This window comes from Aethalodelphis obliquidens, unplaced genomic scaffold, assembly GCF_003676395.1.
Source record: "Aethalodelphis obliquidens isolate GAN/ISIS:26980383/991018 unplaced genomic scaffold, ASM367639v1 scaffold18, whole genome shotgun sequence".
Taxonomy (NCBI): Eukaryota; Metazoa; Chordata; class Mammalia; order Artiodactyla; family Delphinidae; genus Aethalodelphis; species Aethalodelphis obliquidens.
In genome coordinates, this window is record NW_020837962.1 from 9502289 (window position 1) to 9527633 (window position 25345).

The 25345-nt window shown below is 53.2% G+C and overlaps 2 protein-coding genes and 1 long non-coding RNA gene across 7 annotated transcripts in view; 2 read left to right on the forward strand and 1 right to left on the reverse strand.

The window, feature by feature from the left end:
* The window catches only part of SEC14L5 (SEC14 like lipid binding 5), a 39729-nt gene extending 34568 nt beyond the window's left edge, over nucleotides 1-5161 (reverse strand). The window contains exon 1 of the mRNA XM_027117477.1: nucleotides 4528-5161. Within this exon, the coding sequence (XP_026973278.1) occupies nucleotides 4528-4752 (225 nt within the window). The 5' untranslated portion in view covers nucleotides 4753-5161. The remainder of the gene's footprint in view (nucleotides 1-4527) is intronic.
* A 579-nt stretch (nucleotides 5162-5740) lies between these two features.
* Nucleotides 5741-7686, forward strand: LOC113626232 (uncharacterized). The gene is made up of 3 exons (XR_003435095.1): nucleotides 5741-6147; nucleotides 6771-6872; nucleotides 7509-7686. It is a non-coding gene; the product is annotated as an uncharacterized LOC113626232 (long non-coding RNA).
* An 8519-nt stretch (nucleotides 7687-16205) lies between these two features.
* PPL (periplakin) overlaps nucleotides 16206-25345 on the forward strand; it is a 47527-nt gene continuing 38387 nt past the window's right edge. For 2 of the 5 annotated variants that reach the window (XM_027117478.1, XM_027117480.1), the window contains exon 1: nucleotides 20421-20597. In XM_027117478.1, the coding sequence (XP_026973279.1) occupies nucleotides 20536-20597 (62 nt within the window). In that variant the 5' untranslated portion in view covers nucleotides 20421-20535. Of the gene's footprint in view, nucleotides 16247-20373; nucleotides 20598-25345 lie in introns of those variants that run through there. The other 3 variants (XM_027117479.1, XM_027117482.1, XM_027117481.1) reach the window with 3 other exon arrangements.

Genomic DNA, 25345 nt, shown 5'->3' on the forward strand with positions numbered 1-25345 from the left:
GGACTGTAGGTTTTGGCTCTGCTCTCCTTTGCAGGGTTCTGATGGGGTGTGGACATTCCAGACACAAACCTGATGGTAACTGCCCCATGGGACGGCTTACTCGGCCCAGAGTCCACCCCAATAACTTCAGATCCTCAGCCCTGAGAAACAGCAGAGCTCATGGTTGGAGATGTAAACTCTGGAGCCAAACTGCCTGCAGTTAAGTCCACACCTGCCATGTGTTCGCTGTGTGGCCTTGGATAATCCATTCATCCTTTCTGTGCCTCAGTCTCCTCAACTGTAAAATGGGGTTACCCAACGAACCTAGCTCATGGGGTAGTTCTGAGAAGCACATGAGTTAATATTTGAATGGACTCAAAACTAGTAGGTGCTGTGTACATGTTTGTTAAATAAAATTTAAAATAGAATCTGCCTAAATATTCTAAATAACAACCACCATTCACAGCAGGGGTTTCTTTGGAAGGAATAGGCCCACACAAAAACTTGTGCATCCGTGTTCACAGCAACGTTATTCATAATAGCCCCAAATTTGAAACAATCTAAATGTCCATAGGCTTGTGAATGGATAAACAAATGTGGTCTATCCACATAACGTGAATATTATTCAGCCACAAAAAGGGTTGAAATACTGATAGAGTCTACAACCTGGATGAACCTTGAAAATATTATGCTAAGTGAGAGAAGTCAGTCACGAAAGGCCACATAGTGTATGATTTCATTTATATGAAATGTCCGAAATAGGCAAAACCATAGACAGAGAGTAGATTGGTGGTTGTCAAGGGCCAGGCCCGACGGGGAAGTTTAGGAGATAATGATTAAAGGGTTTGGGCTTTCTTTCCGGGGTGATGAAAATGTTCTAAAACTGACAGTGGTGATGGTTGCACAACTCTATGAATATACTAAAGACCCTTGATTTGGACCTTTTTTTTTTAATCATCTCTATTGGAGTATAATTGCTTCACAATGGTGTGTCAGTTTCTGCCCTACAACAAAATGAATCAGTTACACATATATACATATCTCCTCCCTCCCGCGTCTCCCTCCCTCCCACCCTCCCTATCCCACCCCTCCAGGCGGTCACAAAGCACCGAGCTGATCTCCCTGCGCTACGCGGCTGCTTGATTTGGACGCTTTAAATGGGTGAATTGTATGGTAGGTGAGTTATAGCTCATAAAAGCTGTTAAAACAATAAATGATAATAATACACTTTAGGGATATTTCATGAGCATTAAACAACATGCCAGGCTCTGTCCGGGTACACATGTCCCTTCACTTAATCCTCACTTCAGCTCTCTGAGGAGAAGAGGCCTTTATTATCTCCATTTCACAGGTAAGAAACTGGAGCAGGGACCCAGCCTGGAGGATCCGGCTCGTAACCTCCACCCATTCAGGAGAAGAGCCCAGATGAGCTGGAAATCATTCACAACAGGCTGTAGGCTGACCAGAGAGTGGCCTTCAGGGCTCAAGTAACCACAGTCCACAGTCCAAAACATGGTCTTTGTGTTCTACATACTGGGATCTCCACAAAGACCCCCCCACCTTCGGGGACCCCACATTCAAAGGGACAAGGGATTCTCTCCAACCCTGATAGGCAGCTGCCTCCATTGTCTTAATTGTATTCCTCTGCTTACCAAGATAATACAAGCTCATTGTTTTGAACCCAATAATACAGAATACTATCAAGAAAGGAGAAAGCAAAGGTCCCTAGAATTCCATCCTTCAGAAACAGAATTCACGTCAAGGAATTTGGCCCAAGGAGAGAGATACCCACTCAGTGGGTTAGTTACATTTTTGAAATGAAAGAGAGAAATCATTTTTTTTAAGTTTTAAGCTGGATCTAGAAAGGTTGCCTTAGTACTATTTTATAACCAATTCCACAAACCCAGTTTCAGTGGTTTGTGAACTTCAGTGGTTTGGTGGATTTCTGAAGAAGTGAAGGGGTGCTTTGATTCTCAAGTCAGTTTTGTTAAACAGAAAAACCAAAAGCCAGCTTGTCTGGTCACTCGGATGTGGTCAAAATAGCTGAGTTCATCCGAAACTTCCCTGGCATCTGACCCAAACTGAGGGCAAGTGTTTAGCTGAGAAACAAAGACCGACATTAAGTGCAGAAAAACCCTTTTGTGCCCGCACAGCGAGCAAGTTATGTTGAGTTATGCAGCTATTCTGGGGACAATGATGTTTTGTAAACAGTCGGCAAAGTGGCTTTGTCGACAACGTTGGGGCAGTTTGGGGCCCTTTCACCAACAAGGACTGTATGGAGATAAGGCGACATAGTATTTGAAAAATACAAATGACAAATTAGTACAATACAGATAATAAATATCTGAAAACTTTTGTTTCCTGTTGTACCCACAAGCATTTATCCATCAACCCCTAGAGATTGTTAACAGCTAGGGGAGTAAACTGAGTCAATTATGGAACTCAAAGCTGACAAAATACACTTCACATATTCCAACAGTCCTATTAATACAATCCTAAGTGCTAAGTCTTAAGTCTTAGCAGGCATTTTTATTTTAAAATGCAATGATTGTAAATATTCTTTTGAGAATCCTAAACATACTAAATTAAATTCACATTTATTAAGCCCATGCAATAATAAAAATTTGCTAGTTTTCCATTCTATAGTCGTTTGTCTCAGCTTCTTGGCTTCATGGCTTTCTGGGCCATAGGTTATCCCAGCAAAGTGGGGACAGTGTCTCTCTTCTATTGAGTGAATGAATGAATGAATGAATGAGTCCTAGGGTCAGAATATGTGAGCTGTCTGGAGCCTTAGACAGAGGATGATTATTTATATTTAGCTGCCATTTATTGTCCACTAAGTATAGACCAGGCCCTGTGCTGGCCACCTCCCCTCCCCCACCCCCCACCACACATGCACTACAATCACCTTCAATCCTAGTTACAACCTTATGAGGTGCATATAACCAGTCCTATTTCACAAAGGAAGAAATGGGGGCTCAGAGAAATTCAGTGACTTTCTAAAGACACACAGCCAGAGCACAGCCAGGCAACGGCAGGGACGCAGCACCTCTGACTGCACATCCCTAAGTCTCTGGGGTGTCCCACCCCCTTTACAAATGAAGGAAAGTCACACAGAAAACAACACAATAACAGTAACAATAACAGTAATAGCATTTGGTCTGTGCCAGACCTTGTACTGGGAGCTTTACATGTGTTGACTCAATTAATCCACAACAGACCCCCAGATTTGGAAACCATGTAATCCTCATTTTAGAGACGGAAAGTGCAGGCTCAGAGAGGTTAAGTAACTTGCCCAAGGTCACCCAGCTTGTCAGTACAAGCCCAGGCCTGCTCCTGCTTCTTTCCTGACCTGGAACCATCTACACATTACAGCACGACATGTATGGATTACTGCAATGATGCTTTTTCATCTTTTATGTGACATACGTAGGTAGATTCATAGAATAGGTTAGGGGAGGACACATACACAGAGCTGTCAACTGATATCAAAGTCCTTGGAAAGAAGGCTGGGATTAAGCAACCAAGGGTGGGATGAGGACAATGTGGGTGGATTCTGGTGTTTCTTACACTTTCAGTACAATCACTTAAAACACCATATGGTGTAATAACAGGGACAGCTGCATTTAGTGAGCACCTACTGTGTGCCAGGCACTGAGCCAGAGGCACCAGGCACTATTTCATTCACTCCTCACCACAACCCCATAGCACTGCCTCTGTTTTACTGGGGAGGAAAGCTCTGAGAGGCAGAGTGATTGGCACCAAGAAGGAAACCCACGTCTGCCTGTCCCCAGCACCTGCCCCACAGTGCACAGACCACTGATCCAGGAGGGCCTGGGAGACAATTCTATGTTGCATAGACAACTGCTCTCGGACCCTTCCTGCCCACACATGCCCCCTCTCCCCCTGGTCTCAGCTTCCTTGAAGGGGAGGGGAGGGGGTGTGTGAGCAGAGGGAGGACATGGGGGGTGTTGTGGCTCTGGAATTACCCCCTTGTCCCCGTGCAGGTCCAAGCCCGGCTCTACCTCTTCCTGGCCACAGAACTTAAGGCCATTCCTTCACCTGTCTGAGCTTTGGTTTAATGGAGGTAAAATGAGAATAATAAGAGCTTCTGGGAATTAAACAAAACAACGTATGTAAACTTAGCAAACCCTCAGTGAATGGCTGCTGTCATCATCCTCATTAGAATATGTACCATTATTATTATTATTATTATTATTACTATCAGTACACAAAACGACAGCCAGCAAACAACTCGGCCTTTGCTATCCTTGTTTTCTGACAAAGGAGACCAAGGTGCAAACAGATAAGCTTCAGTAAGGAAAAGAAAGAAAGACCTTGTGTTTGGGTCAGCGGGCAAGGGTTCTAGAAGTTGTGGGGAAAGGTGGGATGGCCTGGTTAGAAGCTGGACCCACAAGGTTAGTGGAGTAGCTCATTAATTCCTTCTGATCTGGGGATCCAAGGGTCTCCGTCTCCCTCCCATCATAGCTGACCTCTTGTTTCCCTCCAACTGTTACACAAGGGGCCCCAGGGTCAGAGGTCACTCACCGCCATGACCAACTCAAATGGGTACTTGTAGACGCAGACAGGAGACTGGTACTTCTGCACCATGTTCTCGCAGGACCACCAGCGGAAGCCAGCCAGGCAGGAATGGGCACAGAGCCTGGGTGAGGGTATCTGGTGAGGGAGCAGCTCCCTCCACGGGAAGCAGGAACCCTGCCCACTGCTCCCCCAGCAAGGGGCAGGCCCATCCCTCTGGCCCCATCCGCACATCTCCCCAGCCCTCAAAGCAAAGGGGCCGATGTGATTCCCAAATTACTTTGGGCCATGCCCCAAACACTTGCCCTGTCCATTACTCAATGCCCCAGACCACACTCACTCCTCAGGAGCAATCAGTACCCCCAAACGTTCCTCCATCCTCATGCTGAGGGCCCCCGGAAAACCCCATAAAGCCACCCACCTGGAAACACACACATTCGCAATTCTTACACTCCCACAATTCATTCACCCACTGCACCCCACAGCTTACCATGGGCGTCCCGACCCTGCAGTCCCCCCAAGAATCATTGCACCTGCCCTCCCATTTTCCTCCAAGACATCCTAACATACGCACACAGTCTTCACCAAATTTCACACGCACTGTCTCTGCCACACACGCGCACACATGCACGACTCCCCTCCCACACGAGACCGCCCTTGCATACGCACTCAACTTTGCACACACGCCCAGCTCCCTGGAGCACGCACCTACTCAACTCCATGCTCGCACACAGCATCCCCTCTAGGATGCGCATAGAGGTTCACACACACGCACACACACTGATGCATGCGCCCACACGCATGCACGCACAGGTCCCCCGAAGCCCCGCTCACCCTAGCCCTCGGAGTCTCCGAGACGCAGCCCCACGGCAGCACGGAGCTGAGCCCGCCCGGATCCCCCGCGGCCGCCTGGCCCAGAGCGCAGCACCTGGGGCGGGGCGCAACCGCGATCGCTGGACCCTGCAGTCCGGGCCGGCGATCGCCGAGCGTGGGGCGTCCTGACCAGCACACCCTGCGTCGGGGCCGGTCAGGGAGGGGCCTGCGGGAGGGGGGAGCGCTCCAGGACCCAGGACAGAGTAGGTCCCGGCCTGGCCTGGCCCCGCCCCCGCCCTCCCTCTCCGCTCAGCCCCGGCCCCGCCCAGATTTACCCCCTGGACAGGCCCCGCCCCAGACTGGCCCCACCCCAGCCTTAGCCCCTCCCTTCTTTTTATGCATCCTTGTTTGACCACGCCCCCACCCCGGCCCTTTCTCCAGACTGGCCACTCCTCATGCAGGCCACGCTTCCATAGGGTCCCGCCCCTAAAGCACGCAGCCTCGGGGATGGCTCAGCCCCAGGAAGACCCCGCCCCAAGGCTCCAACCCCAGTCTAGCTCTGCTCCCAGGCGAACCCTTGCCCCGCCCAGCCCCGCTGGCCCTAGTACAGTTCACGTTTGGCCCCTTCCCTAACTCGGGTCAACCCCCTCCTCCTGGGCTCTGAATCTGCTCCCTCCACTGGCTACGCCCCAGAGCCCTTCTGGCCCTGCCCTAAGACGCCAACGTGCGTCTTTCATTCACATGCTTGCTTTTACAGAGCTCCTGCTAAGTGTCAGGCCTTTCTAGGCGCTGGAGAGTCATCAGTGAACACAACAGGTAAAAAATCCTTGCCCTCGTAGAGTTTACATTTCAGTGGGGGAGACAGACATTAAATAAATAAGGCAAATGTATAGTACTATGTGAGATGGGGGGAAATACCAAGGTGAAAAAATAACCAGGGAAGGGATTCAAGAAGCGAGCGGAGTGAGGGTACAATTTAAAACAGGGTGGACTGGGGCTTCCCCGGGAGGGTGACGATTTCCCATCCTTCCCACTTTAGCTCACAAGTAAACCCTCCCGGCCCTCCCAGGATCCCGGGGACCCAGCCTTCCTTCCACAGCCCTCCCTTCCCTCTCCCCATCTGTTTGTCCTGGAGGAGCCAAGAAGCTGGCTCTGGACAGCCTTGTCATCCGTGTATTCATTCACTTGACATTTACTAAGCACCTACTATGTGCCAGCACTCTGTGACTTCACCCATTTGCAAGAGGGAGTCAGACAAGCTGCCTGCCCTTGCGTGGCCCACAGTTCTGGGCAGGGAGAGTGTGTACAGGGAGACAGACAGCGCTCTGTTTAGCAAATATATGGTTGCAGCTTGTGATAAAGAGCCCGTTTGCTTCCTTCCTAGCGTGTGTCACACTCTGTAATCACCTTATTTATTCATTCATTTTATTTATTTGTAGGTCTGACCCAGGAGACTGTGAGCTCCGCAAGGGCAAGAGACCGTGTCTGTCTTATTCATCTGCCCCACGTCCGCAGGATCTTACTGGGGACATGGAACACGGGTAAGTACTCTGCGTTTTCTTGGTTAAGGTTATCAAGAATGGAAATGGAGCACACGGTTCCCATCCCTGCCACAAGGTGGCAGCAAACGACAGTCCATGGCTCCTGGGGTCGCCACCAAGGGGAATTGTCGAGGAAGATGGGAGTCCGGGGTGTATCGCTGGACCCGGGGTTCATCAGGGAAACTCATGCTCCTCCTGGGCGTCAGTGCAGGACGCGTAGTGAGCATTCACACTGTTGGCCGTTGTTACAGCACGAAAGGCATTGAGTTGGCACAAAGTAACCACAAATTGGGATGTTTACACCTGGAAAGGTGGGGCGGAGCAATATATCCCAAACTCTCCAACTCCTAAGACTTCCCTCAGCAGGGTGCATGTTGAAATCCCGTGCACTGCTCGAAGAGCCTGGGAACGTGCTTGTTTAACAAGCTCCCCAAGTGGTTCTTCTAAGCGGACAGGCCTGGCAGTGTGGGGGGAGCTTGGAGGTCATTCCTAGCGCCTGGGGATCCCAGGATGCTTGGAGTAAATGCCAGCCCTGGGGAGGGAGCCGGTGCGCTCTCGTAAGTGGGGGAGGTCCGGTCGCAAGAGCTCCTCCTAGTTGTGGGCGTGCTCACGCTCCTATTATACTTTTCCACCCAGGCTGAATCGTCCTGGCTACCCCACTCGTGTCTTCTTGGCCACAGAAGGTGGCATCTTGGGGGAGTAGGAGCTGGCGTGGGAGATAAAGGGGTTGGGGGCAAGAAAAGTCACGAGGAGCAGAGGAGAGGCCCTGAGACTGCGGGGAGTCTCCAGGTCTCCTGGCTACCATCAGCGCCGCCCCTGCGGTGAGGAGGCCACTGGGTTGGGGGGGGAAGGGGTGCGATCGCTGCGTGGGTACAGAGAGCTCAAAGTGGAAAATGGGGCCTAGAAGGGAATGAGAGTCTCACTCCCTCCTCCTCCAGCCAAGAGAAGCGAATTAGTAATAGCACCACCTGCCACGTGCTTCCTATTCCGTTTTCCTATCAATCACTCCTACAGTTTATTGAGCACTTACTTGGCACGTGCTGTATCAGGCACAGTTCGAAGGCTTTACAAACATTCACACGTTTAATCCTCAAAAATAACCCCCGTAGGGATGAAAATGTTTTTGCGCTCCACAGAGGTGGTGGTTGCACAACACGGCGAATGCACTAAATTGCCACTGACTTGTATGCATTAAAATGGTTAATTTTATGTTATATAACAATACCTAAATGAAAACAAACAAAGCAAAAAACCTTTTAAGGCCAAAACTCTGTTGATCCTTGTTATAAAGACAAGGAAACTAAGGCACAGGGAGGTTGAGTAACTTGCCCTAGGTCACACAGCTAGTAAGGAGCTCAAACCCAGGACTTCTTGCCCCAGGGCTGCAGCGGAAGTACCCAGAAGATGTGATTTCCCAGCCTGAGCTGCAAAGATATCCAGGCATCCTGGTTCGGGACTGAGGAGGTACCAAAAGAATGGGCTGATTCGATGGCAACACTTGGAGGCATGAAGTCAGTCTCAGGGGCAGGACGTTCAGCCTCTATCTGCCGCTTCCTTCTTGCCCTGTGAGAATGACCGAGCCACAGCTGCCTTTTGGTATGGTGGGTTTTGAAGACTCCAGAAACCACCTCGCATGTTTGAATATCTTCCCACAGTTGGGCCACTGCCACAGGAAATTCAGCCATCAGTAATGCATTTATTTGAGTAAAACACTGGGCCCAATCCAAACACAGATGCCCCCAGAAGGCATCCTGCAGGGAAATGTCCTCAGAAAGCTTAATGTGACACTGCGGGGAGCGGGCGGGGGAGCTGGTGGGGAGTGAGAGGGTCCAGAGTCCAGACCCTTGTGGGGACACAAGTGGCCCTTGATCTGGGCCCTAGAATACATAAAGGCCCTGGGAGGGTGCTGAAGCTGGAGAGAGTGGGACATTTTTTTTATTATGATAAAACATACATAACATAAAAATTACAAATTTTAACCATTTTCAAGTGTACAATTCAGTGGCTTTTAGTACATTCACAAGGCTTTGCATCCATCACTGCTGTCTAGTTCCGGAACATTTTCATCACCCCAAAAGAAAACCAATACCCATCAAGCAGTCACCCCTCCTTCCTCCCTCCCCCCAGCTCCAGCAACCCTCAGTCTGCTTTCTGCCTCACATCTCATTTGTCCTGGGCTGCTCCTAATCCTGTTCCTTCTTCCTCCTCCCAAGAGCAGAGCTCAGAGACCTCCTAGATTGGGGACCTTCCAGGGCCATCAGGGTCATTGGCAGGGTGGCCATGTACAGGTATGTAGGTTGTAGCCTGCACAACTCTGTGTGGTTGTCCTGGTCATTGGGCCACTTTAACTGAGCGGAGGCTGAGTCCAGGGGAGCCTCACCCAGAGGGCCATACTGCCAGGCCCCACCCACCTCAACCCCCAGCCCACCCCCAAGTCCAGTCACTTCCACACAGGCTTTGGGATTCCAGCAGGCGCTACATGTGGAGTTGGGGTCCAAAGGCAAGTAAAGCCTCTGAGCCCCAGGAGCTCTCAGCGAGGAGGGGAGGAAGTGAAAGGAAGGTAGGATGCCCCAGGAGAGTCAGCAGGGAGCTAGGGAGGGGGCTGGGCGGCACAGTGGTGAGTGCTGGGTGCCGGAGTCAGGTTGGCCTGGGTGTGAGTTCTGGCTCTGTTACCTTCCAGTGTCCCTGCAGTGTATGTGGCTGCAGTGTCCCCTCCTTTAACATGGGGATAATGCGGAAATTATTCAGCCTTAAAAAAGGAAGGAAAGGTTCATGGATGAACCCTGAAGACATTATGCTCAGTGAAAGAAGCCAGACACAAAAGGACAAATATTATATGATCCCATTTATATGTGATACCTAGAGTCGTCAAGTTCACAGAGACAGAAAGTAGAAGGGTGGTTGCCAGGGCACGGAGAGGGGGAGTGGGGAGTTAATGTTTAATGGGTGCAGAGTTTCAGTTTTGCAAGATGAGGAAGTTGTGGAGATGGATAGTGGTGATGGTTGCACAGCAGTGTGAGTGTATTTAATGCCACTGAACTTGCACTTAAAAATGGTTAAAATGGTAAATTTTATGTTATGTATATTTGATCACAATAATAAAAAAAAAATCACATTGGAAAAGTCTGAAACAAAATAGTGGTAAATAGTGCCAGCTTGGAGAGAGGGTCCATCTCCCATGAGACTCTGTTGAGAGCATGGCGTTGAGATGGAAGGGGAAGGAGACACCCACTCCCTGACCCCCTACTCTTCCACCTCCACCCATGACCTTCCTTTGGCCCAGAGTCACCATGATGGTGGCAGATAAAGTCCCCTGTGGGGAAGGGAAGAAGGGACCCCATGTATGAATTTCCCACTGCTGTTGTAACAGATCAGCACACTCTTTAGTGGCTTAAAAAACAACACAAATGTATTATCTTACAATTCTAGAGGTCAGAACCTGAAATCAGCCGCGCTGGGCTACGATCAAGGTGTCGGCAGGGATGTACTTCTGGAGGCTCTGAGGGGAGAATCCGTTTCCTTGCCTTTTCCTGCTTCTGGAGCCTGTGTTCCTTGGCTTGTGGCCTCTTCTTCCTTCCTCAAGCCACATCTCTCTAATCTCTGCCTAAGTCGGGCATCCCATGGCCTTCTCTGCTGATGTGTCTCTGTCTCCAGTCTCCCTCTGCCTTTCTATTATAAGGACTCCTGTCGTTGGATGCAGGGCCCACGGTAAATCCAGGATGATCTCACCTTGAGATCCTTAGTTTCATTACATCTTTAAAGACCCTTTTTCCAAATAAGTTCACATTTCCATGTTGCAGGGGGTTAGGACTTGGACTTGTTGTCTTTGGGGGACCACCATTAGCCCACTGCAGGGCCCAGCTTGCGACTGTACCCTGGGTTGATTTGCCTCTCCTGGGGTGCTCTCCCCCATGTCCCTGCTCCTGTGCCCAAGGGTCACTTTCAAAAGCAAAGCCCCTGCACCCAAGCTCTGTGTTCACGGGGACCTGGGCCAGGACCGCTGTGGCCTCTGACTCCACTAGGTTGAAAGGAGGAGTGTCGCTCTTGCCTTTCAGCAGATTAGATGTTACGCCAGCCCCCTATCCAAGTCAGATCAGCGCCGGGGAGCAGGGACGGGCAGAGGAAGAGGTAGGGCTGCGATTGCGTTGAGTCAGAGGTCTGGGAGGGGTGAAGGAGGCTGGCCCATGGTGCTGGAGATGGCACTCCAACATCAAGAGGTCAGCTCGGGTCATGATTCTGCCCACCAAGCTGGGTCAGACCAAGGGGCTAGGGGCAGACAGCCTCAGGCTCTGAAAGCTAAACTTGGCCCCTTCAACAGACCCCAAGTGACCCCCACAGCTCAGTCCCTGAGGCCCTAGCTGCCCAACCAGCCCCTACCCCAAGCTGCCCCTGCTTTGAGGAGAGGCCAGGGTTCCGGGCCATCCACTTCTCCCCTCTGCCTGGGGCCACCCGATGTGACAGTCAGCAGTCACAGGCAGCTATTTATTTATTTATTTGACCACACTGCACAGCATGTGGGATCTTAGCTCCCCAGCCAGGGAACAAACCCACGCCCCCTGCAATGCAAGTGCAGATTCCTAACCACTGGACTGCCAGGGAAGTCCCAAAGGCAGCTATTTAACATGTCATATGTTCATGTAAATAAAAAATATAAACAACAAAATTAAACATCCAGTTGCACGAGCCACATTCCAAGCGCTCAATAGCTACACGTGGCTCGTGCTTCCCTTAAAATACAGAATATTTCCGGCATTGCAGGAAGTTCCTTTGGCCAGGGCTGCTCTGAGTCATCCCTGGACCAGCAGAGGTTGCACCCTTTCTTGGGAAGAGGATGAACTGGGTGGGTGTGGAGTAGGGACCCCAGGGCCAGGAGGAGGGGGTGTTTGTCCAGAGCCGGCTTGTGTTGACTCATCGGTTCCGAGGCCTGAGCCCGGGTGAGGGATTAAGACTGAGCCAGTGACCAGAGAATGGCCCGGGAGGGCAGCCTGTGGTGACTGGGCCTCCTGGGTCCAGAGCAGGAATGTTTGACCTCAGCAGAGAGAGTGGACAAAGGGCCCGGGCAGGTCCAGACTGGGGTAGACAGGCAAACTCGCGGACATAGGGGCAGCTCTAGTTTAAATCACAAATGGCAAAAACACAGCACCTACTGGTTCACTTGCTACAGCCTAGACTTCCTTTCCTGCAAGGCCTACGGACCCCCGCCTTCCTGACCCCCATCCACCTTTCCAGAGCCTGATGCTTTCATCGTTCATCTGCCACTGCCCCGTGGATGGGCATTTAAGTCATTTCACTTATTTAAATGTGGTTGTCGGCTTGCTTTTCTATCCCTTTCTCATCCCAGACCGGGGCATACAGGCTGTATCTTGTTAGCTACTGTGTCCCCAGGACGGGGTATACAGTAGGTGCTCCATCAATGGATGGGTGAACATGTGGGAGGCACTTTGTGGGCAAGAGGTCAAGATCCTCCCCTCGGGACAAAGAAACCTGATTCCCATGGAAACATCAGTGATGCTCAGGAGGGAGGAGAAGGAGGAGGGAACCTGGGGTCCCTGCCTGCCTCCAGTGAGAGGCTCCAACCAGCCTCAGCCTGGGGTCTGGACACTTTCCTCACAGTATCCCCGGGACCCCCAGTCTGTGACTGTGCCTGGGGTGCTCCATCCTTGGGGACATGGGAGAGGTGCCATCATCCACCAGGGACCTCATACTTACACCGTCCCCACCCCAGTCCTCTGCCGCCAACTCCCTGAAGGCAGGAACATGTGTCCATTGTATTCCACTTGTATCCTGAGTGCCTAGAGCAGGACTTGTTACATAGTAGGTGCTCAATAAATATTGGACGAATGGACAAATAACTCCCTTCTCTTCCACCATGGTCCTGACTCAGGACCTACTAGCCCTTGGTTGGTCCTCCTCTGGGGATCTTCCCCAGGACCATGGTGCAGTGACCCTCTCATTCACTCACTCATTCATTCATTCAACATGACACTGGGCACCTACTCTGTGCCTGGCACCTGCTGAATGGTGGTGGAGGTGGAGACAAGGGTGCTGGCTCAGACCGCAGGGTTTAAATCCTGAGGCCCCTCCTGACCTTCCTGAGCAGGCACTGAATGCCTTGGAGCTTCAGTTTCCACATCTGAAAAATGGGGAGAGGAAGAGGGCCAGTTTGTCATCTTTGTTGTGGCGATGGTTTCACCATTGTGTGCTTGTGTCAAAACTCATCAGATGGTACACTTTAAATATATACACTCTGTTGTACGCCCATCACACCTCAACGAAGCTAGAAAACACAGTGCCGACCCTCTGAGCCAAGCACTTAGCACAGGGCCTGGCATATAGTAAACACTCAACAGATGTTGTTATTGTGTGTCATTGTTATGTGTCTTACTTCACTGAATCCTTTTAAGACTCTATGGAGCAGGTGCCAGAGAGTCCCCATTTTGCAGATGGAGAAACCCAAGTTCGGAGAGTTGAAGACATTTCCCCAGGGTCACATGGCTAGGAAATGAAGGAGCTGGGATTTGACATCTTAGCTCCCTGGCTCTTCCCCATTTTACAGATGGAGAAATTGAGGTTCAGTGAGGTTAAGCCCCCTGCCTAAGATCACACAGCTGGGCGCATGGCAGAGCCAGGATTCAAATCCAGGTTGGCTTCAAGCTAAAACCTGATTTCATTCCATATTCTCTCCCCTGTGGCCTGGCCTGGCCATTACTCAGGCCCCCAGGCACAGGAGGGAATGGGGTCCTGCCCTCCTGACCTAGGCCATTCCCAGGGGCTGTAACACACTGGCCCCAGAAATGTAGCCCCACCGGTCTGGGCAGCATGAGCCCTGGCAGGCAGGGCAGGAGGAAGTAAGCTTGGTCGTGGGGAGAGGAGTTTTGGGGTTGGGTTGGATAACCTGTCCTGCGAGGATCCCAGGCCTGGCAGAGCCTGTCTGGCCCCATGGCCCCACCCAGCTCCACTCACTGCCCTGACAGCGTGACCTCCTCACTGAGTGGCCCTCACAGCTTGATCTAAGAGGCCCAGGGATGGGCTTGAAAAGAGGTGTCCAGAGATGTGGGGTAGGTTGTGCTGGAAAGCCACCCAGAGTTCAAGATGAAGCCTGGATCTACAAGATGAGATGATGGGGCAGTCTGGCTGGGCCAGAGTGGATGCCAGCCTGTGGGTGAGGCCAGGTCCAAGAGTTCCCCTGCTGAGCAGAGGGTTAACCCCTCAGTGGCTGGGTCCTGGGGCAAGGGCCAGGGTGGCCAGGACCTCCAGTCCCTATTCAACCGCTGGTCAGGAGCTGTTTGAATACTTTGACAGCAGACATAGGTGTACAGGTGCACACCTGCATCCAGAGAGGGCCAGCAGGAAGGTCATCTGAGCAGTGGCTCCCTTGGGGAGCAGCAGAGTGGGGCTGCCTGGCAGGCAGTAAATAGGTGGCCAGGATGGGGCAGGCTTCCAGGGGCCCTGGGCCGGTGGGGGCCTGAATCACATTCTTGGGGGATGACTCAGGGGCAGGCCGAGTGGGTGACTCACCATGTACCTTCTCCTGTCCCTGCTGCCAGGGCCCAGCCTCCCCTCTGGTCCCAGGGGGGCTGTGGGGAGCTCACTAGGCCCCCAGCCCAGGGCTGAGTGTGTCAGCCCATGTGGGCTGGAGGGCCAACATGATTTTCCATCCCCTGCATTGTTTTGCAAGAAAAGTAAATACATGTTACAAAACTCAGGGTGAAGCTGGGTCAGCCCCCTCCTGTCCCCTTGGAGGGCAGGGAGGAGAGGGACCTCCATGCCAGGTGCTCTGCACACATCACCAAGTGCTGGCTCATCCCCATTTTACAGATGGGGAAACCCGGTTCAGAGAGGTTAAGCCACATACCCAAGGTCACACAGCTGGTTGTATGGCAGAGCCAGGATTCAAACAGAGGTTGGCCTCAAGCTACAGCCTGTGGGTTCTTCCCAGGCAGGTATAGACCAGGGCCTGAGCATGGGCTGCATCTCTTTCTGTTCACAGCTGTGTTTCTCAGGGTGGCCCAGGAACCCACACGCTTCAGCATCCCAGGGAGTATGTGTTTGTTAACATGCAGATTCCTGGGCTGTACCAAGACCCACCCACCTGTAATCTCAGAAGAGGGACCTTGGAATCTGTATTTTTAAATGCTCCCCAGATTGGGGTGAGGCCATACCATTGGAGATGGGAGAATGACTGTCTGCAGAAGAATGGGCTGGGCCTCCGCCCTAGGAGGAAAAGGCTCTGTGGTAAGGAACCTGCACACCCCTCTCTCCAGGACTGGGGCAATGCTGCCCTTCTTGTTTCAAACTGGTTCACAGAAACACCCGAGCCAGCCAGGGAGTGAGTGAGCACCTCTCCAGCTGCTGGGGAAACATTGACAGCAAATAGGGAGGGTGTGGGTGACCCTTCAGAAGGTGGTGGTCCTCCTGGGAGCCGGCAGCCTGGCCCAGCTGTAGGGAGGGGACAGAGTTCAGGGGCCTGGTTACCAGGGAACAGGATGGCCCTACGGGTACTATCTCCGTGAGGTTAACCGTCACATAAACCGCAGGAAAGCAAACACTCTCCCTGAGACCCCACCCCACGGCACAGGCAGAGCAGATGAGTCACTTGGCATAAGAGGGCTCCATGGAAGCAAACAAATCCCATCTGCCCAGAGGAGAACTCACAGGGCCAGGTCACAGCTCCCATCCCGTCCGGGCTGCCCACAGAGCAGCGTGCACACGCGTGTACACATGTGCACACACACATACACAGCAGCACCAGCTCAGAAACCAGATTTTAGAGACTGGAGGGAGGAGGGATGGTGCAGCACAACTCAAATTCCTCCCTCAATCTGCTAATTCTCCCTGAAGCACCTGGGCTGGGCCCAGCCTAGTCAGCGGAAGCCTGGCCCCTATGCCCGAGCCCAGGAGGGTGGAGGCGGGTGGGGGTCTGAGGGCGCGGGGCCAGAGCAGGCTAACCCAGGAACCAGCCCAGCTGGGCACGGGGCCTCTCAGTACTCTTCCCTGGAACATGAGATAAGAGAGCTTCCTCCTGCGGGGGAGGACTGGGAAGGCTTCACCGGTATGGGTCCTTGGGGAGAGTCAATCAGCTGAAGCATGTTGGCCACATGCCATGTTGCCTGGCACGGAGTTGGTCCTCAATAAATGAGAAATGGCATTAAATCATGAGTCACAGGTGTCACTCAGCAGCTGAGCTACAAGCCTGCTAACCTGGAGGTCTCTACTTAGGTTCCCTCTCAAAAGCCAAATTTCACTTTTCTAGGAGGTGTGGAGAAGGAAGATATGAAAGTTTGGAGAAGTCCAGAGTTCTGACACATTTTGGAGGAGTTCCTGTAATTGCTTGTAACCCTCAACCCCATGAGCACGAGCCTCCAGCTGCAGAGGTAATCCCCTCCCATTTGTGGAGCCCTCACTCAGTGCCAGGGGGCATACCAAGTGCTTAACACATGGGATCTCACCCTAGGAGGTGGATGCTATAGTTGTGCCCATCCCACAGATGAGGAAAACTGAGGCTCAGAGAGACAAAATGACCTGCCCACAAGCTGTTCACATAACTGAAAAGGACTGAGCGAGGACTCCACCCCAGGACTCCCCAGGCTGCTCCCCCTCCTCCCCATCTTCAGAGCTCTGATAACGCTCTTCTCCCCAGACTCATCCCAGTTGGCTTTGTATTTGTTTTTAATTAATTAATTGATTAATTAATTAATTTGGCTGCATTGGGTCTTAGTTGTGGCATGTGGGATCTTCTCTGCGGCCTGCAGGGTCCTTCGTTGCGGTGCACAGGCTCTCTAGTTGTGGCGCGTGGACTTAGTTGCTCCACAGCATGTGGGATCTTAGTTCCCTAACCAGGGATCGAACCCACGTCCCCTGCATTGGAAGGCGGATTCTTAACCACTGGACCACCAGGGAAGTCTGGCTTTGTAGTTGTTGTATCTTTGTCTCTGACCTTAGACTATCAGCAACTTGAAGGTAGAGAGGCTTCTTTCCTCAGCATGGGTTCTATTTTGCCCAAGTGTTATATCTTCCAAAATCCTTATCAACCAGTATCTTTCAGTCCAGTCAGAATGTCCTACAAGGAAGGAGGTTAGTACCATAGAGTGTGGTACTGAGTGGGCACTGACAGAGGGGCACAAAGTGGGGAGGGGGCAGGGGAGAGGGCGGCAGGGAAGGCTCTGGGAAGAGGGAATGCCAGGCTTGGGTCATTTTGAAATGAGTTTTTAAAGAGTAGCTGAAAAAAGCCATTGGAAAAGCAATCTAAGTACATATAAAAATAATATCCAAAGGAAATTTTAAAAAATAAAATAAAATCCAAACACTATAAAAGAGCGTATAATGAAAATTCAGATTTCTCTCCTGAGGGGACTCATGGCTAGCAGTTTGTTGTGGAACCTTCCATAAGTTTTCTGTGTGTATATGCACATACATTCCCTGCTTCTCCCTCACACTTTGCTGCTGGTGCCTGACTACATATATGACATCTCATTCTTTTCCAGCTGCATGGTCTTCCCGGTGTAGATATGCCCTGGGTTATTTAACCACCTGACCCTGATCCCAGTGGCCAGCAGGTTGTTTCCAGGGCCTCCTCCCTGGCAACACTACTGCCATGAACGTTCCCTAAGGTAGGTTTAGCCTCCAAGGGAAAGGTAGTCAGGAGAAGGAAGGAAAAGGGTTTCCACGCAGGGTTGTGCCATAAAGCAGGGTGATGGACAGTGTTCCTTCCTGAGCCCTTTGGCTCACCTGGGGTGCAGGAAGGGGTCCTGGGTGAGCAAGCTTTGTCCACAGTTCGGGCTTCTGTAGACCCCGGGTCCCTGCGCCTGCCCAGCCTGTGTGCTGAAGCCTTGGCTCCTCCCTGACACCTGCTCCCAATGTCGGCTGGCTGGACTTGCAGTCTCTAGGTGCCGGCCAAGCCCTGTCCTAACCTCAGACTTGGGAAGGGAAGTCCCTTCAGGATGGAGGGAATTGCTCAAGCCCTCGGCTGCCTTGTGAGGAACTCCCTACCTAGGACGGGCGTCTGAGAGAGGAGCCAGGCAGAGCCAAGTTCAGAGGGGAAAGAAAGGTTAGGTTTGACTGGAAGGTCTGTTCAGGTTTCTCCACCTGAGCAGGTGGGGAGCTGCAGGCAGGATCCCTCACTCCTGACTTCTCATAAGAGGCCAGGGACCACCAGGGGCACTTGCTAAAAGTTCAGATTCCTGGAACCCTTCCTGTGCTCCCCAGTCAGGAGCTGGGGGTGTGTCAAGGCCCTGGAATCTGCATTTTACAAACTCCCCTGGAGATCCTGAGCTGCGGCACCCCCCAGGGTCCTTTATCCTTTTTAGGTCCCCAGACCCCTTTGAAAAGTTAACAATTTGAGGTCATCAATTTATTATTATTATTACTATCATTATTTTTTTTTTATTTATTTATTTTTTTTTCTGGGACGGAGATTAGTTTCTTCACTTTATGATTCATCCGTGGAAGAGAAAAGGTTTTGCATCTATACATGTCTATCAGCGGTCTGGCTGTTTTCCATCACTCAATCAACAAAACACTCAACCGTAAGTAGGAGTCCCTCCTCCCTGTGCCCTGCCTCCCTCCCATACTCCCCCCTGCCCCTCTGCCCTCCCCGCACCCCCCATGCCTGGGCCCTCAGCAGATTCTGGTTGGCTGCTGGGCTCATTTCCTGCGAGCCGGTCTGCAAGGCAGCCTGAGTCTCTAAGGATCGGGCTTCCCACATCACAGAGCACTATCATTATTAATATGTGTCGTTCCCCCTCCTTTTGAAAGGTTAACAATTTGAGGTCATCAATTTATTATTATTATTACTATTATTATTAATATGTGTCATTCCCCCTCCCTTAAGAGAAAGGCTCTTTGCTGTTTTTTTGGTTTTTCCCTTTCCTCATCAACGCAGAAGAACCAGGCAGCCAAGGCTGGGAGAGTGTTCATGTCTGTTGAATGAGTCAATGAATGAACCCGTTGAAAGAGATAGACCCTCCCCCCAAAAATGCACATTTGGACACACACATTTTGAAAGCAACTGTAGGAGGATCCACAGACCCGCTTAAGCCCATCTGCAGATGCCCCCTTAGGAATAAGGTTTTCCTAAAGTCTCTGTAACGCTTCAAAACTGAAGTCCTTTGGTGGCAGGGACACCAGTGGCCTAAAGGACATTATTCTCAGATGCTCTGGGGTCTGGGACAGGAAAAGCCTGTAGGCATCAACTTCCCCACCAACCTCCTTATTTTTATTTTATTTTTATTTTTTATTTATTTATTTTTTTGGCGGTACACGGGCCTCTCACTGTTGTGGCCTCTCCCGTTGCGGAGCACAGGCTCCGGACGCGCAGGCTCAGCGGCCATGGCTCACGGGCCTAGCCGCTCCGCTGCATGTGGGATCTTCCCGGACTGGGACACGAATCCGTGTCCCCTGCATCGGCAGGCGGACTCTCAAACACTGCGCCACCAGGGAAGCCCCACCTCCTTATTTTTAAAATAAAAAACAGCTGGGGAAGGGACTGCCCTGAGGACTCTGGATACCCAGTGGGGGCCCCTTTTTCTCTGCCTCTCAGACCTCATTGCTCCCCATTTGAGCCCTTTGGCCATAGCTTATCTCCAATGCCTTCTGGCATCTCCCGGGGGAATGTGTGTTCCTCCTTCCCAGCTGAGCTCAGAACCCCCAGCGCCCTCCAGAGTGGTGCTGAACCCTCCCCGCTGCCAGGGCCCCACTCTGGCTCACCTCCAGACTCAGTTCACTGTCTGCTAACTGCAGCCTTCTCTACTGGCACACGGCGCAACAGGGCCACGGTCTAACCTGGACTCGTGCTGGCACAGAGTCTAACTTGGCACTTCCGGCGCTGTGCTAAGTGCTTTGTGTGAATTAACTACAGGAACCTCCTATGGGATGGAGGACAGTTGTTATCACTGTTTGACAAATAAGGAAACTGAGGTTGGGAACGGCAAGAAGCCTTGCCAAGGAGTCAGCTGACTGTAGCGGCAGGATTTGAACTCAGGCAGGCGCACTCCAGAGCTCCCTTCTCTCAATTACCATCGACACTGCTACCACCTGAATGTAATTCGCTAGCTATCCGAGGCATAGAGACCCATCCAGTGTCTGCCACACCTGGGAGGTGGGCACCCACCTGGGTTCAGCCAACGAGAAGGGAGAGCTGATGCCCAAGAGGGGCAGCAGAGAGCCAGATGGGGCCCTCAGTCAGGGGGGAGCCAGGCCCGGAGCGCGGGGGTGAGGGGGATACTGAGCACGCTCGGGAAAGTGGCCAGTGAGCCCCCGCCCGCCTGCCCAGCATCTCGAATGTCCGTGCTGGGCGGTGGGCTGTGTCCTGACAAGACCCGGTGTCCCCACCCCCAGTCCAGAGCGGACGCCCCACTCGATCTGGCCCGGCGGCGCACGAGCCTGGAAGCCCCGCCCGCCTGGTGCCCCTCCTCCGGGAAGGTAAGCACCACCTTCTCGGGAGCGGCTGGGAGAGCCAGTGGCCTGCGAGAGCCCCGCCCCCCGCGAGTAGTGACCGCGCGCCGCCGCCGCGCAGCACTCGGGGCTCCAGCGCCGCCGCTCCAGCGCCGACGCTCGCTCACCTGTGCTCGCTGCCCGCCCTTTGGTGCGCGCCGGGGCCTCCGCAGCCCAGTGCCCAGACCGGCGCCGCGACCCGACGTCCCACCCGCCCACCCCAAGCGCCACCATGAACTCGCTCTTCAAGAAGAGAAACAAAGGCAAATACAGCCCCACGGTTCGGACCCGCAGGTGAGGAGGCGCCCATGCGCAGCGCGCTTGGCGGCGCGCTGGGCCGGGATGCACCGCCCAGGTCGTGGGGGGCACAGCCGAGCCTCGAGGGCTGAGGGGATGGGGGGCTGCGCAGGAAGCACTGCCCTGGGAGGCCCAGGGGGCTGGGAACCCAGCCAGGAGTGCGCGACTCGCGGGAACGCGGGGCCCGAGGGCCACCCTTGAGCTGGGAAGCACCGCCAAGGTGGGGATGCGGATGGGCTGGGGGCGCCGAGGGAAAACACGCTATTTGGCACCGGAGAGTTCTAGGAGCCCAGAGAGCACTGGCTTGGGTGCTTAGAGGGCGAGGAACTTAGCTGGAGGTACAGGGGACCTCGGTGTTGCGGGGTCGCCCTTGCGCCAGGGGTCCTCCTGGGCCAGGAAGCACAGCCAGGGTGGAGAGTGGTGTGTCCTCTGGAGGACGCTACACCCAAGGCCGGGGAGTGGGGTGCGCAGGGGACCTAAGCATCGTCTAGGAGCGCACCCGGGCCGTGAAATTTAGCTGGAGCGTGAGGCGTTGAGTGGCGGGCGTTCACCAGTGCTTCTTGGAGAGCGCGCAGGTGCTCCTGGCGTCAGGCAGGCGGGGATGGGGGGGGCGCCTGATGGGGTTGTGCCACCTGCGGCAGCACTTCCCAGCACCTGCCATCCTGCGCTCCAGAACCTGGTGCAGGGGAACCAGTGGGTGTGGGGTCGGGTTGGGGGAACCTGGGCTGAGGCACCCCTTGTCCACCACCCGCCCCGGGGTCTGCGCATCGGCTGAGAGACGATGGGGCCTTCTCCCTCCGTGATTTCTTAGGGGCGTGGCTGCCCCCTGAAAAATCACAAAGCCCCGAAACTGGTGGCGTCTCTAAGCCTCGGGTTCTCAGGGCTGCCTGGGAAGGGAATAACGTGTCTCAATGTGTTTGCTTTGAAACGGCAGCCCACGTCGGTTTTAAGCCTAATGTATTCACTTCATAACTGGAGATGCTAAGATCGAGAGTGGGGGCAGAATCAGACCCTGCCTTGTCCTCTCTCTAAGGAAAATGGGGCGGGGCCTCCTAGCTGGGAGGGAGCCTTTACCAGACTTCTCTCGACAAGGGGCTTCAGGCAGGTGGGGAACTCAGCAATTGCATAGCCCACCTGCCTGGGAGTATCCACGCCAAAGTGCCCTCACCTGAGACACCCCCTCCACCGAAAGCTGTCCCTCACTCCCTCCCAGGCCCCAGATGAAAGTGAGGACACTCTGGCCTGGGCTCCCACCCTGCCCCTGTGGTCCAGTCCGGGCAGACCTGTCTGACAGGTGCAGGCGGCCTGGGCACTGGCATGGGGAGTGTGAGCCTTCCATTTCTTTGAGTTCCAGTCCTTTCAGAAACTCCCCTGTCCTGTGACCCCACTGCCCCCTCTCTCCTTTGCATTGTTTCAAGCTCAAAGACATTTCTTCCCCTCCCCTCCCAAGATTCCCGCCCCCCCCCCACACACACACATACACGTACACACAAGCCTCCCTGGTCTTTCACATCCCCAGGGAATGGGCAGGGCCCTGCGTGCTGTTCCTCTGTGGCTGAGTCCAGCTGGCTCTCAAACCCAGCTGGGGTCCCGTCCAGTCCCTGAAATGTTCTTTCAGACGTTGCACAATCAAATGCTCCGTGCCAGGCACGGAGGACTATTCTGTTCTCCCCCCACCAAGACTGGGGCCCCTCCAGTCCTTCACACACGCACACACCCACGCACCAGGAGATGGGCCAGCCTCGCCCTGCCCTCTGCCTCCCCCATCCCTCAAGCTCCCCCTTCCTCCAGCTCTCCATCCATCCAGTTCCCCAAGGGCTGGGCTTGGACCTAACAAAAGTTATAATGAATCCAGACAAGCTGGGAGGGTCTTGGCCTTCCCAGCAGAGGGTAGGAAGGAAGGAATTCCCATCCTTTACAGCTTCAGGGACTCAGGGTGGCAAGGACACAGGTCCTGCCCCTCTCAATACTCCTGGCCCAAAGCAGCCACCCTCTGCCCCTGGCTGAATGACTGATCTCAGCTTAGAGATCTCTTTCTCCAGGAAGCCTTTCTGATTCTCTCCCCAAGATGGGGTGAGAGACTCTTCCATCACACCCCCGTGGCCCCACACAGTCACAGCCCTGGGTAGGAGCCAGGTGCCCATGGTCGTACAAGCCCAGCATGTCCCTCTGCCCCTTCCCCTTGGTGGGGACAAGTTCATGGACCAGATTGTGGGGTGGGGGGTTGCCTCTTGCCCAATTCTGTCAACAAGAATCTCTTGAGTGTTACCGAGTGCATAGCCCTGTACCTGTAACTCTAAGATGTGGTTGCTGGTCACAGGGTGCTGACCCCCAAGTTATTCTTGCACCCTGAGTTTTCTGGGGCCCTCCTCCTCTGTCTGGGGGAAGGCGGGCGGGGTTGCCAGTGAGATTCAGCATTGAGGAGGCTAGGAGCTCCTCACCTCTTGTCCCAGCTCTGCTACATCTGCTGTGGGCAGAAACCTCTCTGAGCCTCAGTTTCCTTGTCTGCAAAGCAGGGATGGTGCTAATATCTTCTGCATAGAGTTGCTGGGAGGAGCACATGTAACAATGGAGAGAATGCCCCCAGCACATAGGAATTACCCAGCCTGAGGGTCAGCATCCCTGTCCCCAGCAAAGGGGATCCAGGAACCAGGACTTGCGACCTTCACACCCAGCAGTCACGGGCTTTGGACTGCACAAGTGAACAGAAATTAGTGAATGGAGAGCCCCCTTGGAGAAAACCACCCCTCCCTGTTTGTCAGCCTTTTAGCAGCTGAAACTGGGTGTGAACTCAGCTGCTCTCATTGCCCTGGTTCCTAATGACAGGTATGGGAACTGGTGTGCACACCTGAACTAATGACAGGGTCAGGCCTGATGGTGCAGGTCACTGAGGATAGTATCCAGCTCAGCAGGGGCCCTGGTCCTACCGCCCTGCTTTGTGGCTGAGAGTACAGCTCCAGCCAGCCCCTGCTTCCCGGCTGTGCGACCTAGAGAGAGCTGCTTGGCCTCTCTGAGCCTCTGTTTTCTCACCTGTAGAATGGGCATAAAAGTAGTACCTGCCTGGTGATATTGGCATGAGGATTAAATGAAATAATGCAGGGAAGGGTTGAGAATTATAGGAAGCCTCAGTCCACGGCAGCTATGATGATTATAACTATTGAATAAATTCGAATAGGCACCTACTATGTGTCTGGGATTGGGCTGGATGCCATGATGGACAGGCAGTGCACTGCACAACTCAAGGGGTACCATTCCCAGGCGGTGGGGGTGGATGTGGAAGAGACATTGACAGTCTCTCTGCACTTGATGGAATTTTGCTTAATTACTAGTATGGTTACAGGACTGTGTCGTGGTGGTGATGGGAGCCTGGTGCGGGAGGATGTAGAGATGGACAGACGAGGTCTCCAGCCCGATGGCTCTGGTGCTCCCTGACTGGTCTGAAGTGAGGGCTGTCAGGGTTACGGGGAGACCTGGGCTATCAGGGAGGACTTCCTGGGGAGGTGTCTGCCCTGTCATTGGGAGAAATGGAGTGGTTAGATCCAGTTCTGGAGTTAGACTGAATTCTGCCTGTGTTTGATTTTGGCAAACAAATTTGGCCTCACTGTGAGCTTCAGCTTCCCTATCTGTAAAATGGGGCTAATTTTGCCCCTCCACACAGGCCTGGGCCCCACTAAGCACCCAACAGCCTCGGCTCGCTTCCTGACCTCACCTGGGCACAGTCCTGCAAGAATGGCCCAGTCCTAATGGGGGGGGGGTGCCCTATGTGGGAGGCAGGGCCCAAGGCTTTGGAGACTGGTGAAAGAGCTGCGTGTCCTCCTGGAAGCCAGCTGGGGTACCCTGGGCCTCTCGGTGGTTAAAAGCATAGAGTCTGATGCCATCCAGGTTTGAGTTGAAGCCCCAGCTCTGTCTCTCCTCTCCTAAGCTGTGTGACCTTGGGCAGATCAGGTAACACCTCTGAGTCTCAGTTTCCTCATCTGTGAAATGGGAGTGATACAGGAACACCCAGCTGGTGAGGTCACTAGTGGATCAAGCAAGATAATGCATGTGATGGGCCCAGCCCCAGTCCAGGGCTTACAGTGAGTGCTCAGTAAATCATGGCAGCCAATACTGGTAATCACACACTGCTGTTAAAGATGAGAATGGTGCTAAGACCAGAGGTGACCAGGCAGCTGGTCTTCTTCCAGCTGTGGAGGCTACAGCCCAAGTGGGGCAGGAGGTCAGCTGACTCTCATTCAAATCACCCCAGCATTCACATGGACCCCCACTTAAGAAGACACATGGAGGGGGACTTCCCTGGTGGCGCAGCGGTTAAGACTCTGAGCTCCCAATGCAGGGTACCCGGGTTCGATCCCTGGTCAGGGAACTAGAGCCCACATGCATGCCACAACTAAGAGTTCGCATGCCACAACTAAGGAGCCAGCGAGCCGTAACAAAGGAGCCCCTGTGTCACAACTAAGACCTGATGCAACCAAATAAATAAATAAAATATTTTTTAAAAAAAGAAGATACATGGAGAAACTTCCCTGGCGGTCCAATGGTTAAGACTCTGGGCTTCCAATTCAGGGGGCATGGGTTCAATCCCTGGTCACGGAACTAATCTCCCACATGCCGTGCAGCACAGCCAAAAAAAAAAAGAAGACACATGGAGAGACACTCATGCACTGATCAGTGAAGCTGGAAAGCTTGAACAGTTTGGGAGAGGGCCCTGTCAGCAAAGCCCACCTCCCACCATGTGGGTGACCAGG